Source organism: Citrus clementina, unplaced genomic scaffold (assembly GCF_000493195.1).
Source record: "Citrus clementina cultivar Clemenules unplaced genomic scaffold, Citrus_clementina_v1.0 scaffold_3, whole genome shotgun sequence".
Taxonomy (NCBI): domain Eukaryota; kingdom Viridiplantae; phylum Streptophyta; class Magnoliopsida; order Sapindales; family Rutaceae; genus Citrus; species Citrus x clementina.
The window spans coordinates 46,660,167-46,675,827 of NW_006262339.1; the positions used below are offsets into that span (position 1 = coordinate 46,660,167).

The 15,661-nt window shown below is 36.0% G+C and overlaps 1 protein-coding gene across 1 annotated transcript; it reads left to right on the forward strand.

Annotated features, from left to right (window-relative positions):
• Positions 1-12,678: 12,678 nt before the first annotated feature.
• Positions 12,679-13,626, forward strand: LOC18050126 (transcription factor UPBEAT1). Its single transcript, XM_006444474.2, has one exon. It carries the CDS (start codon positions 13,003-13,005, stop codon positions 13,405-13,407), a length of 405 nt encoding a protein of 134 aa, XP_006444537.1. The 5' UTR covers positions 12,679-13,002; the 3' UTR covers positions 13,408-13,626.
• The last annotated feature ends 2,035 nt before the right edge of the window (positions 13,627-15,661 follow it).

Here is a 15,661-nt window from a genome sequence, read left to right on the forward strand (position 1 = left end):
TTTCAACCCATACTATTTACGAGTTGAGTTGGGTTAAAATTTTTTAACCCAATCTGTCAACCTATATATATAAATTTTCATATTTTATATAAAAATTAAAAAAATATAAATATAAAAACTTTGAAATGTTGAATTTGTTTTAAAGATTTTAATATTTACATTTGTTTTAAAGATTTTAATATTTACATTTTTTTAGTTTATCTAATTAATTTATTTATTTTTGTTCACTATTTAATTAGACTATAACAATAGATTTTTTCAAAAACTCAATCCAATCAACCTAACCCAACGGATTAACCCGTATGTATATAAAAAATTATTATATAAATTTTGATATTTCATTTAAAAATTAAAAAAATAAATATAAAAATTTTGAAATGTTGAATTTGTTCTAAAGATTTTAATATTTGCATTTTTTATTTTTTTTATTTTTTTAATTCATCAATTTATTTTTGTTCACTATTTAATTATACTATAAAAAATAATTTTTTTCAAAAGTCTAACACAATCAACCCAACCCGACCCAACCCGTAAAACTGCGGGTTGGGTTGAGATATGTAATGGGTTGGGTCGGGTTGAAAATGTGCCCACCCCTAGTACAATTATAGTATCATATCACAGCTGCACTTAATTATTAGATCCAACTACTTAGTTATTGGCTAGGTGCAGTTGTGGTATGATATCACATTGCACCATAACTAGGCCTAATATTTCACCTCTCAATTTTATTTTGTTAACATTCACTTTTTATGTATTTTTAAAATTATCTTTACTTATCAATAAATAATATTCAAATTTAACAAAATATTGAAAAAATAAAATATAAATAATGATTCAATTTGACACAGGTAAAACAATTATTTAATTCAAATGCATAAAATTTTAATACATTTTTTAATACATACATATATATATATATATATATATTACTTTTCTAATGAGAACATCCTTGTATTATAGGATGTAATTAAAATATAAAAGAATAAATTTTAATCAATTAAAAATTATATTTTTTTACTTGTTATTGTATTCAAACATGTCTTTTTTTATTTATTTTTTACTAACATTATCATTTTGTTGAACTGAATGAGATGTCCCGCTCTAAAAAATTTGAATAGATAGTTTTATTTGACGACTTAAAGCTAGTGGGATTGCTAGTGTTCTGAGTTAAATTCCATTCAAACTGGCGGATGCCCTGAATAAAAGTTTATGCTGGACAAAAGGAGAAATGGAAGAAAATACTAATAGACTTTTAATATTTTCTGGTTAACCATTCCATGGATTTGTTTGCAATCTTTTCTCATAGTCTTTTTCCTGGTCCAGCGCATATGCTTCTGGTGCAACAAAATTTTCCCCTTGTCTCCCTGGGGAACTGGAGGAATATAGTGCTGCTGCATACTTCATTACTTTGGCATCCGGCAAGAACAAGCTAAATCAAAAGCCCCTTGTTTGTACACAACAGTGAGAACTTTGCTTAGCATTATGCGGATATCAGCAGTAATTTTTTATACCATTTGTTTTATGTGGCTGATAGTAGATTCTACTTTCCTGGTTTTTGTTTTTATTGTTGAAGTGGAGCGTGAAGGCAAAAAATCTGGTCTAAGGTGGGCAGTGGGAAGGGAACCACTTAGTTGTAATGGCTAGATGTGGTTTCTCGGCACGCAGATCTTTCTGGGTTTGGAATGGTGATAAAAGATTTAGGTAGAAAGTAGAAACTGGGTTAGTTAGATGCATTGGATGGCATCTCAATATTCTTGATTTATGTTAAAGCATTTGAAATTGATGTTTCCTTTTGGTTTGCAGGCACTAGCAAGATGTCGACTCTTAGGAACCGCTCCTCAAGAGTGATGTGGATAAGGATGCATGTCAATTGTTGGTTACATTGGCCACCTTATGTTTTTAGTCTCAAACATTTTAGTCGTCTAGCCTATGTAATTAAAGGTGAAGTCTACATGTTAGTCTCAAGTCTTGAATTGACCCTGCACTTCAAGGAATTATGTGTGAATTGCATTTTCTCAAACCAGCACCTGTAAGGAAATTATTTTGATTTAAGGCATCTGATTTAAGAGAGCAAAGGCTGTTTGGAACTTATTCCTGTAACGAACAGTTTAAACTCCAGCACTCCTATAATTACTCGCCTTTCTGTTGCAAAGCATGGGTTTTAATTTTAGGTTATAAAGTTTATATCTTCAAACGCAACAAACAGTTGAAAGTCAAAGTATATATTACAATATTTACTGTTCTTTCTTTTGCAGAGCATATGTTTCAGTATTACGTTATATCATGTGTCTTACTGACCGCGAACTTGATGTTAACGTAATTCTTTCTTCTTTGCCATTCTGCGCTGTCTTTACCTTCACATATCTAATATTTCTTGTATCCTTGACCATATAAAAGCTTTTATTCCCCAACATGACTTACATATAGTCCTAACTGCTTGAGATTAGTATCTTAATGTACAGGGAAAGTGAAAAGAATATTTAGAGGAGCGCAGTGTTAGAGGAATGCAACATTTAGGATGTGGAGAAGATACATCCCCATATATTTGATATCCAATTCATTGAACCTTTATCTGCCCTTGCTGTAAATTATTTATAGGCAGCAATCGCCTATCAAAATCTAGGGTATCCGGAACAATTCTTCAATGGGAAGTGGTAAATCATGTTTTGCTTGAGCAAAACATTGCTCCAAATGTTCGTTGCATAGCTTGAGCTAGTTAGCATTTTAGATTTCAAGAGCAGTTGTTAGGTGCTTTAGTAGCTCCCTTATATTGACCATGTGATTTCTTTTTAAAGGGGAACAATGACGGTTCCTTCTAATTCTGTAAGTGGATTAAGGTGAGACAACATAAAATGCCGATCCTATTTATACTGTATTGAAATTTGAAATCCGAAATAATAAGGCAATTTGAATTGATGCACCTATGCTACGATCTTAAGATCTACAAAGAACATGGCTCATGAATTAACACCAACTAATGGTGAGATATTTATATTGCATGATTTATCACTTCTCAAAAATTCAATGAGTTCGTTGACATTAGAAGAAGTTTTATTCATGTGTAAAGTTGTGTATTGGTTTTCTTATTAGAATTTTTAAAGAAAAAAAAATGTTGAATCAATAGTGAGATAACGAAGCTTAGTGTCACGGCCTAATTTTGTCCCATGTTGTGCCGTGCGGTCTTAAGCACCAAATTCACACTTTTTTTATCCTAAGTCAACCTTACACTCAAATGCACTATTAGATCCGAAAACCGGAATGTGTATTCACTCAAACAAACTCAAGATGGGAGGAAAGAACTTGTACTATTCGAAGAAAAGCTTGCAATGCTTAAGTGCCGGAAATTGTATGTTGCATGTGATGATTTGAGCCAAGTGAGGCCCCTCCTATATATAGAGCACAGGGAAATGTCTAGAGTTATCACAACTATCACATAAACTTATTAATTATAAGAAAATATCTACATACTCCACACAAGTCTCCATAGCTCTAGAATCCTCCATGGGCCAGGCCATGCAAGGAGGCTTGGGTCATGACATTAGGATATGTAACATAATTTATTCTACTTGTTGATCAGGTGCGGGTTTTACAGCACAACTTTCCCAATGAGAAATTGCCATGTGCTACCGCACAATTGCGCGCACTTCATCGTTACTACTACTTGCCCCAGCCGACGGCACAAAGAATGGGTGTCGTACATTACCGTCTGGTAATTGTATATTCATTCATTCGTCCTCAATATTCATCCTAAACTGGAGTCAGATCACTAATCACGTCACTGTCGATTCAAACTCCAGCCCGTTTACAGGCCTATATAGAACTTAAGAACGAGCTTAATTTGGGTCTCAGCACTTGGGCATCATTCGGTTTTGGCCCGGCCTTGTTGGACCACTTCTCTTTCCAAATAAGGTAATGGGAGAAAAAGACACTATCAAGTTCACACATGACAATTATTATTAATTTTTTTTTTCGGAAAATGTAAATTCGTTACCATATGATGATATCAGATTGTGTTAAGTAAAATACAATCATGTAATTGGGTTGTTGTATAAGAAGAATATATAAATTCACATGTAGCTCAAAAATCTTTAAAATGTAATTATAATTGGTACACCTATATAGTGAGAATACACGATTGGATAAATGTGTATTTAATTCTTATATTTTGGGTTAAGTATATATTTAATCTCTATAATTAAAAATAATCTTAAGGCCTTCTTATTGTTAATTATGTCACACCCACGTCCTTCCTATTTCTTAATTTTTACAATAATATCCTAACAACAACCTTGGACTTATTAATGAAAGGAACAAAAATATTAATTTACCAAAGTAGCCTTAAGAGTAAAATAATAAAAGAAAGATTTACATTAATTCTTTTTTAGTTTTAGTGTTAGTTTGATAAATTAACAATTGTATTCATTAATACCCCAAGATTGTTGCAAGGGTATTATTAATTGCAAAAGTCAAGAAAAAAGTAAGGATAGAAGTCTAAATATATAACAAGAAGTTTATTTAAATAGAACTAAATGGGGTACTAAAACTTAAAATATAAAGACGAAATATGTATTTATCCTATAAAATTTTATTCCAATTGATGTGGCAATAATATTGTATAGATTCATCATTTGAGGAGAAATATAAGGCTCAAATTATTACATTACATTACATTACCAAAAGAAAATTCTAAATAAATAAAAAAATTCTTAGAGTGACCGACCGATATGACAGGAAGCTCCAGAAACCTCGGAGCAGGAAAAAACCCTAGCTTCACAAGGGATTTTCAGCCGCCATTGCAGGCAACACGCTCAACAAAAAAGGCTCGGATGCGGGAAGAATGAACAGATGAGGATAATCCACCATCGGTTACATATAAGGAGACGCTAGTTGGACCCTCACAGTTTCAGGAACATGGAGTTGAAGGAACTGAGGAGGACTGGGAGTTTGAGGAAGGTGATGTAACTGAGAACTATGAAGGAGTAATGCCATCTATAACATTCTCAGCCAGGATATAAGAAAAATTAATTAAGCCATGGAAGAACTCGGTTGTAGTAAAGCTGTTGGGAAAGAACATTGGCTATAGAGCCCTTTGTGCCAGATTGGCTAGTATGTGGAAACCTTTGGTGGGTTTTTCAGTAATTGATTTGGAAAACAACTACTACCTAATAAGGTTTCGTGCTGCAGGAGATGCTATTGATGCTTTGACAAAAGGACCGTGGATTATATTAGACCATTACCTAACAGTACAGCCATGGACGCCTGATTTTGACAGTAAAACCACAGACTTGATTCATGCCATTGTTTGGATTCGGCTACCTGGTCTGGCTATGCATCTATATTATCAGAAAACTCTACAAAAAATTGGTCATTTAGTTGGGGAGGTCATTAAGTTTGACGACAATACTGAGTTATCGACACGAGGCAAATTCGCAAGAATTGCTGTCCGAATTTCCCTTGTGCAACTGCTAGTCTCCCAAGTTGAAATCAATGGAAAGGTTCAGAAGATTGAGTATAAAGGATTACCAGTTATTTGTTTCAAGTGTGGCAGATATGGACACCATAGTGAAACATGCAGCAGTAACACAAATGATGGGAATCCTACAGGTGACTATACAAATAGCCAATACTAACAAAGAGCCGAGACGACTGAACCACAAGAAGATAGAAGGGAGGAAGCTAATCACCTTGAACCGTTTAGGCCATGGATGATTGCGTCCAAGAGGGGTCGTCGTCCAAATGCTGGGAAGGAGAATGGTGATGTTTTAAATCGGTACAGGATGCCACCAGGTAATCATGCATCAAGGTTTCAAGTCCTTGCACAAATCCCTGAGGAGACATCTAATGGAATATCTATAGAACCGCATGCTTTGCCTGCAATACCTGGCCACTTTCAAGCTACCAACAGTAACAGTAACCCTAGCATGATAACTTTTAAAGCCAACCTCTCAAAGAGTGCTACCCGACGGCAGCAAAGGAAAAAAGCTGCTTTGATTATACAAAACCGACCCGAGGCCTCCACATCAAACAATCCATTTCCAAATACTGCTTCCATCCAAGATCCTTCAAATAGCCATATAAATGAGGTCCACTATAATTCCCATGCAAACCCTAGCTTTATCTTTCGTCCTTTTACCCATGCAACTTCCGATAACCATACTACAAAATCCATCCCTATCACTTTAGACCCAACCAAATATACAGCGGTATGCTGCTCTCCTCAGCCGAATACACCACCGGGGCAAAACAATGATACAATTGTCTGGCCTGCAGCTGGCCACCATGATCGACCTCCTCCATATTACTCTCACCCAAATGACCCCCCTGACGATATGAGTGGTTTCATCACAGAGAATACTGATAATGATATTCTAGAACATGCATTAATAGAAACTGATGTAGTAGAAAATGGAATGTCTGAAGATGAAGAGTCTATGGTGAAGGAAACGCCCGAGGAGTATCCAGAGCAACCTCATGGATAGTAGCTTTAAAGTCCACCTTTTTACTCATACATATTTATTTATGGTAATATCAGTAATGTTTTGGAATGTGCAGGGAGCAACGTCCCAATCTTTCAGACGAGCTTTTGAATCCATCAGGCAAAGTTACAAGCCGAATATAGTTGTGGTTATGGAACCGAAAATTAGTGGAAGGAAAGCAGACAACTTCATTAAAGCAAGTGGTTTTGATCTCTCTCATAGAGTGGAAGCAGTAGGTTTTTCGGGTGGAATCTGGCTGTTGTGGAGAGATCAGTTTGATGTTGAGATTGTTTTTAACCATAAGCAATTTATACATCTTAAAATTTTGAGTAATAATGTATTGACTTCTTGGGTCACAGCAGTGCATGCTAGCCCAGTTCCTGTTATCCGCGGCGAGCTCTAGCACCGTCTTAATCATCTTGCGGCTAACACGAATGAGCCTTAAATCGTTGGAGGAGATTTTAATTCAATTTTATTTCCAGGAGAAAAGATGGGGGGGTCGGTTACAACAAGTGGTGTTTGTAAAAAATTCAGTGATTGGTTTCATAATAATGGGATTCATGATTTGCAGTTTAAGAGTCCCAGGTTCACTTGGTCGCGTGGATCTTTGTCAAAGCGTCTTGATCAAGTAGTTTGTAACAAGGCTTGGTTTTCAAAGTATCCTAATGCTTCAGTTCTTCATCTCCTAAAAGTTGAGTCAGACCACCGCCCCGTGGTAGTTAGATTTGATCAATATGGCCGAAAGAGTAAGGGTCTAAAGCCTTTCCGTTTCATGGCCGCTTGGTTAACAGATTCGAGGTTTGAAAACTTTATGGAAAATAATTGGAATAATGATGTTTCTTATTATCAAGCAGCTTCGAAGTTTACCAAGCAAGTGCAACAATGGAATAAGGATACCTTTGGGAACATTCTTCAACGGAAAAAAGGTTTGTTAGCTAGAATTGGCGGCGTCCAAAGAGCCTTAGAACGGAGACCTCTCCGGAGTCTACACCGGTTAGAGGATAATCTTAAAAGAAAGTTAGAAGAAGTTTTGATGCAGGAAGAATTGTTATGGCTGCAAAAGTCGAAAAGGGATTGGGTATTATTTGGTGATCGGAACACTGCTTATTTTCACCAAAAAACACTCACTAGACGACGCCACAACAGAATAGATGCAGTCAAAGCAGAGGATGGTCGTTGGCTTTATGACATAGAAGACATTAAAAAATAGGCTACTAATTTTTTCTCTCAATTGTACACATCGGATCAAGAAGTGTGTGAGCCGTATCAAGTTTGTGGTAACTTCCCGCCAATTGATGAATATCGAATGAAAAATTTAGCTAATGAGATTGAAGAAAAGGAAATCCGGCAGGCTATATTTAGTATGAGCCCTCTCAAGGCCCCTCGAGTAGATGGTCTGCATGCCATTTTTTACCAAACTCAGTGGCATATTGTGGGTGAGTCCTTCTGCAAGGTAATTAAGGATGCTTTTCGATCTCAACATAGTCCTGTTGAAAAAATAGAACTTTGTTGGTCCTTATCCCTAAAACGGAGAACCCCACTTTCTTTAAGATGTACCGTCCTATAAGCCTCTGCACTGTAGCTTATAAAACGATCACCAAGATTATAGCTAATAGACTGCAAGAGATCCTCCCCGATTTAATTAGTCCTCATCAAACTAGTTTTGTTCCTGGCCGCCATATTACTGAGAACATTATAGTTGCACAGGAGATTATTCATTTTATGAGGAGGAAAAAAGGGCGTCAAGGCTTTATGGCAAAAAAAGTGGATCTAGAGAAAGCTTATGATAAGCTTAGTTGGAATTTTATTCATGACACTCTTCAGGAGTTGAATTTACCGATTGGGCTTATTAATCTCATTATGGCTTGTATTACTACAGCTATGATGAACATTTTCTGAAATGGCGAGCTCACCTCAGAATTCAGCCCTTGTAAGGGTGTTAGACAGGGGGATCCTCTTTCACCATATATTTTTGTATTATGTATTGAACGCCTTAGCCATGAGATTTCGAGATCAATACAACAAGGCCAGTGGAAACCAATTCGGCTAGCGAAACTAGGAATCCCTTTGAGTCACTTGTTCTTTGCGGATGATCTATTATTACTCTCAGAGGCATCTAGACAGCAGACTGAAGTAATAAACAAAGTTATGGAGGAGTTTTGTGTTAGCTCGGGAGCCAAGGTTAATAAATCAAAAACTTTGGTGTATTTTTCCAAGAATATTTCAGCTATGGAGGTCTCCAGAATCAGCTCTGAACTTGGAGTTTCAGTGACGGATAATTTAGGAAAGTATTTAGGTGTTCTATTGCTTCATAATAGGGTTTCGAAGCAAACATACCAGAATATTATTGACACGATGGATAAGCGATTGTCCGGGTGGAATGCTTCTCATCTGTCGTTAGCGGGACGCATTACTTTGGCACAATCGGTCTTACAAGCCATTCCTGTGTACGTAATGCAAACCATCAACCTGCCAAGAAGTATAAAACTGAAGATTGATCAGTTATGTCGGCGTTTTATTTGGAGTGGCTCGGCTGAACACCAAAAAATGAGTTTAGTTAGTTGGGATATGGTTTGCACTCCAAAGTCTAAAGGGGGTCTCGGTTTTAAAAAGCTTGAGATTATGAACCATGCCCTTATTATGAAGATTAATTGGAGTTTGATTACCGAACCCACTAAACTTAGCAACAAAGTGCTGCTAACAAAATACGGAGTTCAAATGGATGAGGTTCCTACAAGTTTGCCTACTCGGTGTGGTTCCCCTCTGTGGAAAGCGATGGGAAATATTTGGGAGAAAACTCGAGGGGGCATTCGGTGGAACATTGGTGATGGGGAGACAGTTAACTTTTGGGGGGATTGTTGGGTGACAAGTCTAAAGCCTCTAGCTGAATGTGTGATTCAACCAATCCCGAATGAGTTACTAAATAAGAGGGCAATGGATTTTCTAGATGGAGCTGGTAACTGGAATTGGCCTTTGTTTAGCCACTTGGTGCCTAGCAATGTCCTTTTAAAGATTGCTGCAATTCATCCACCAACAACTGCCTTTGGCAATGACAGTTATTTTTGGGGGGTTCACCTAATGGAATGTTTTCGGTAAGAGCTGTTTATGAGCTGCTGGATGAGTCTATGGGCAGTGGATCTCAGATTGACTGGCGTTTAGCTTGGAACTGGAAGGACCCTCAAAGCATACCTGTTTTCCTGTGGCTCATTTTGCATGGCCGTTTGAAAACTCGGGAGGAGCTTAATAGGAGGCATATCATTGTTTCTATTTACTGTGATCGATGTGGAGGGTCGGTTGAGGATATCCTTCACTCTCTCCGTGATTGTGTTACAGCTAAGAGGGTTTGGTCTCAGCTTTTGCCGAGTCAGTATCATCCTAATTTTTTCCTATTGCAGCTGAAGGATTGGATCCATATGAATCTAGGGAGAGGTCATAATACCGCAAGTCAAGAGTACTGGAGAGTGTGCTTTGGAGTGACAGTGTGTACTCTTTAATCATGGATCGTGGGATAGCAGCTTTATAGTTACAGATATTAAAGCTCGGACGTATGAGATCCTAAGGTGTATCAAGCAACCTTTGACTGTCAAGCAAAAGAAAGTGGAGAAAATGATACGTTAGAGAGCCCCTATTTGGCCGAGTATTAGCTTAAATACGGATGGTGCCAGGAAAGGTTTCGATGAGACTGGAGCTGGTGGCTTGCTTCGTGACTTTACTGGAAATTGGATCATGGGATTTATAGTGAACATTGGAATGTGTTCAGTCCTTTCGGCTGAACGTTGGGGGCTGCTGCATGGATTGAGAATGGCATGGGAAAATGGGTTTAGGCGTGTTCAAGTTGGAGTGGATAACGAGAGTGTAGTGCATTTGTTGACAATGGCCTCTGTTCTAGAAAATGAAAATGCCACTCTTATCAAGGCTATTCGGAAATTATTAGAATAGGATTGGATCGTTCAACTTGAGCATTTGTATCGAGAGGTAAATTGTGCTGCTGATTTTCTCCCTACTTATAGCTTAAATTCCCCTATAGGATTGCATGTTCTCCTTTCTTCTCCTCCTGGAATTGTTGACATACTTTGTAAGGATGCGTATGGGATTGCACACTCCCGATTAGTGTTGCCTTAGCTCCCTGAGAGCCCATTTCTAATAAAAAAAAATTATTACATTACCTTAAAAAATAAGGTCCCTTTAATTGAATATAAATTTTATATTTCAACTTTGGAAACTTATTATCGGTGGACTTTTGAAACTTCAGACAAGTTGAAATGAACTGTTGTGGCTCATAAATTAACCACAAAATGTGATGATGGTGGTGCATCTATAAAAGAAAACGAATAATGATTATTCGCATTACATTGCATGTGAACACGTCATTAAGCACATGAGCGTTTGGGAAAACTTAGCCCGCTTTTAATGACCCATGTTTGCAGCCACATCATCCATCTGCCCTTTTCTGTTTGTAAAGCATCCTGCACAGCAACGATGCCAACAATTGAGAATTTGTTAAATTCAGAAAACCAGAAATTATAGAAAATAGGCCGTTAAATGGATAGGTTTTAGCTAGCTTAGAAAGCCTAATTAATAGCCTCTGTATATATGCACACATGGAGAACAGGCACTCCGTCGTTACCCACAGCTGCTTGATCAACTATTCAAGATAGACCCAAGTACAGTAGTGATTGATTAGGGTTTCATCCCCATCTTGGTCATTTTTATAGCTTTTGGGGATGGCCTGGTCCAGCGAGGACACTTCATTTGACAAAGATGTTTGACCTGTAACCTGTTATGTAATTGGGTGTTTTTAAAGTTAAGAGTTTGTTTCAAGCTAAATTAAGCATACCAATTACCAATGAGTATAAATTAGATGCATAGAACATACTTAACAACACATATTAATACAGCAAATGCCCACTAGAATTAAAAAAAAAAGGGAAATTCAATAATACACGACTATGAAGCTTGGGATTGATACATGTACCGTCATGAGTCATGACGTTTGTTTGGTTTGTGATCTAAGTTTATCTGCTCATATAAAGCAAAAAATAAATAAATAAACCAATAAGAGGGTGACAGAAAAAGAACATCCCACATATTCTAACCTACTTGTCCGCTGAATACAGGCATACAGCACAAGGAATAGGTGTTCACTGGAATATTTATATTATTAAATCGTAACCATGTTTTAAGCCATGCGCTTCTTTTTGTAGATAGACTTTCTTTATGTGCTTTAATTAATTTTCGCCGGATCAATAATAAAAATCAGCTGTTCTATTTAATTATACGTCAATTATTTGGGTTACATAAGCGCACGTGCGTGCATGTTCTTAATTGGCTTCTTATCCTAACAAGGCTAAGTGAAATTTTGAGAAAGACGTAATATTTTCGCCATCTTTATGCAAGTATTATCAAAACTTGACTTATGTTGCAATGCCAATGAAGGATTGTTATTTTCCTTTAATTTCTTCATGGGATGGTAATTAAATGTAACATTAGAAGTAATTGTTTATGTTGTTTATAAGATATATATACATATATTATTCGATCTCGCATGGTATGCATACATATATGATACATTATGTGTGGGTGTCAGTGTGTGTAAAGGAGCCATTAATGCATGCTGTGCTTTTGTTGCCAGATAATTAAATAAGGAAAAGGAAAATATTAATTCCATAGCATCCATATATAGTCCATATACTGAGAATTAATGCCATCTTATATGTTAAGTATCAGCGGCAGCCAAGCCGAAGATGCATGCATTTTGTTTTTAAGATTTTTCTCAGTTGAACTGCAAAACCAGACATGTTAAAGCATGATTTGCAGTCAATCATCATTTTGATGCAAAATAGGATTCATGAATGTCAGAAGAATATCTACCTTATCCCAACATTGAGATCTAAAATGTCCATTTTTCTTGAAACAAATATTGACAATTAACAATGATTTGCAGTCAATCAAAATAATCATTTAGTCTTATAAATAGGTTTCCCCGTTTGGAAACATTAGCTAATCACCATGAAACCCTAGAGTTTTATCAACTGATAAATATAATACGTAAGTGCGTGGAGTGCCATGCCATGTTTATTGAGCTGGAATGAGGAAATTAAGGACCCCTCAATTCACATTATCTATGCATTGAATTTGGAAAGTAGGAGGAGGAATAATCCAGGGTGTTTTGACGAGATAGGTGTGGTGGTGGTTCGGGAGGTTGAGGAGGTGGCGAAGAATCATGTGGTTGCATGTGCATTGAGTTGGATAACATGCTCAAAGCATTAAGCAACATCATCAGGTACACTTGGCTCTTTCTTATTGATTAGTCCCATTCCCTTGGAGGCCTTCCATGAAATTGTTTGATGTGTCCCTCCCTATTGGCCGCCCCTTTAAATAATTAATTTTGCATTATCCTAATTGGCCATCAACCCGGCTCTCAATATACCTTATAAAACCCATTAGTTTGTGCCCTTTCTGCTATACGAAGTCCTTTTTGGGAGAACAAAATTATTAGCTCCTTTTTGTCAAAAATTTTGAGTCTATGGGAATTGTTTCTTCACCTCTTCTTGATTTGAAGAGCATCATTCAAGGAAATGACAAGGAAAAGTGTAAGTTGAGTGAGTCTTTGCGGAACAAAGTTTTGGAAGCGCAAGCCAAGAGAGGATCGTCATCATGGCAAGTGAGGAAAAAAAGAGTTACTCGGAAAAACGGACACATCAAAACCAGAAGGATTTTGATGAAGAAGAGAGCTCGTTTGGAAGGTTCTAGAATACCTGCTACCGTGATCGAAAAGAAGGTCAAGACCCTGAAGAAGCTTATTCCAAACGGCGAGCCATTGGGATTAGCTGGGCTGTTCAGAGAAACTGCTGATTACATTTTGGCTTTGCAAATGAGAGTAAAGGTCATGCAGATTATGGTCAATGTATTGACAGGTTCTGAGGAGTGAAAACAATATAATCCATTTGTAAAGGCTGATATCTTTAATTTGTCCTTTTCCTTTTTTAATTGGTGTTTCATAGTCATAGGAGCTTTGTTTGGTAAGTACCAGCTTTATGACCTGGTGCTGTCTAGATTTAACAATAGCTTTGGTAATTCTATTTTCTATAGTGTGCGGTGAATTGCTGGATTCACTGATATTTTCCAGATATATATTCTTTTATTTCAATAACTATTTTTTTTAATGAATTATTGTTGTTTTGGTGTTCACTGCGATATTCTGAAACCTGACAACACCAGAGATTAGGGATAATTGGATATGTCTTGGACGTTAAACCGACGTCTAATTGGCGTCACTTGCAAAACTGTTGAAAGCCCAGTGGCTGTTTCAGAAAATAGCATTCTTTTTGGATTTTTTCAGAACTTTATGGCTTGTGTGTTACACTTTCATTCTCCACCTAAATATCAACTCTATAACAATTTCTCTATCCGATTTCCGTCAGCCACCGGTTTACCCAATACTCCTCCATCTCTCTTTTTGGTTTTGTCCGTCAAGATTAATATTCAAGCATCCTCAAGTTTCAAGATTTCTCATGTTTCAAGCTTGCTCCTTTTCCTTCATTCCTGAGTTTGAGGGAGATTGTTAAAGGAAAGAATCTCAAGTCAAGCAAACTGTTAAGGACACAATCTCAGGTTTAGAGAAAAAATTTAACCACCATAAATCCTAATTCCAAATGATTCTGAAACATCTAAGATCAGTGACATAATTGTGTTTATATAGTTTCCTTGTTTAGTTTGACGTAATATAATGTCTAAGCACTCCCATAGGCTTTCTGGGGAATTATCTGGATGATGTTACTTTTGGTGATGGAGTGGCCTCATCCTTTCGCTTACGGCTTGATAGTGAGATTAATTAACTCAATTGATTTAGTTAAGCATGGTGCCAAAGCAAGTTTCTTGCATAAATCATGTCCCAAGTGTTTGTAATCACGCAACATAATTTGTGTTGTTCTAGTTCTTTTATATGGGTGAAAGTTTTTTCGTACCTCTCTATTTGTAATCTATTAAGGTTTTTTATATTATTATTAGTCTAGTTTTCGCTCCAAAAAGTGCAATAAAATTCTTTTTATGCTTGGAAGAGTATGACATGTGAATGAGGATCCGTAGTTATTTCTATTGGATTTTCACTATTACCATCTTTCGTATTACTAGAGATGGTAAAATGGGTCAGGATTCATTTGTTTAATTCAATTTAGTTGGAATTAAAGATATTTAGATTTGGAAAAATAAATTCATTTAATAAATGAAAGAATTAAAATGTGATTCGCTAAATAAATTAATCGAATCCAAATTTTTGAGCTAATTGATTCGTTTATTTATTTAATAAATCTAAAAATTTTAAAACTTGAAGGTTAATTTTATAATTGTAGATTTTTAATAATAAGAAAATGATAAAGAAAGGTAATGAACTAGGGTTGCAAACATAAGCAACCGACTCTAAATCTTTTTATTGTTTTGTTCTCACGCCTTTCTACTTCACCGTGGCTGACGTCGATTCCCTCACGATCTGACTTTACCGTCACTGTAACAGAGATTTAAGCCGTGAGATTTAAAAAATAATGCAAAAAGATTCTATTTCATGAGTCTAATGACTCGTTTAGTTATAATTTGATTATTTGTTCTGCAAAGCAAACAGTGAATGTAATAATAAATTACATAATTTTAGAATAAAATTGACGTCCAATACCCGTCCGATCATCTTCAAACAGGGGCTCCCACCATTTTATTTCAGTGCTGAAGGAGGAGGAATAAGCCCGCCCACGGCCCCTCTCTCAGAAAATTTTTTTTTAATTTAATTATAAAATTACTCTTACTGAAAAATCATATAAGATTTTTTTTTTATCTTAATTAGTCATATCCTCTCTTCAATTATTATTAAATTTTGATCCAAATTTATCATTTAAGAGATAAATATGTTTTTTAAATAATCTCAAATGATATAAAGAATAATTATTTAAGGGGCATGGCTCATTATATCTTCCTTTATTAATTCTTACATATTAATAAAATTTCTCCTATAAAAAGAAAATATTAAATTATAAAAAAATTCAGTCCACCTAGAAAAATGTTGTTAGACGACTAATTATATTGTGGTAATATACAATTTAATTACTAGAACATAAATTCTTTTTATCTTCTGGCACTACCCCCAAAAAAAAAAAATTACATTGCAGCATAACTGGGTCCGCCATTACGACCCTTTT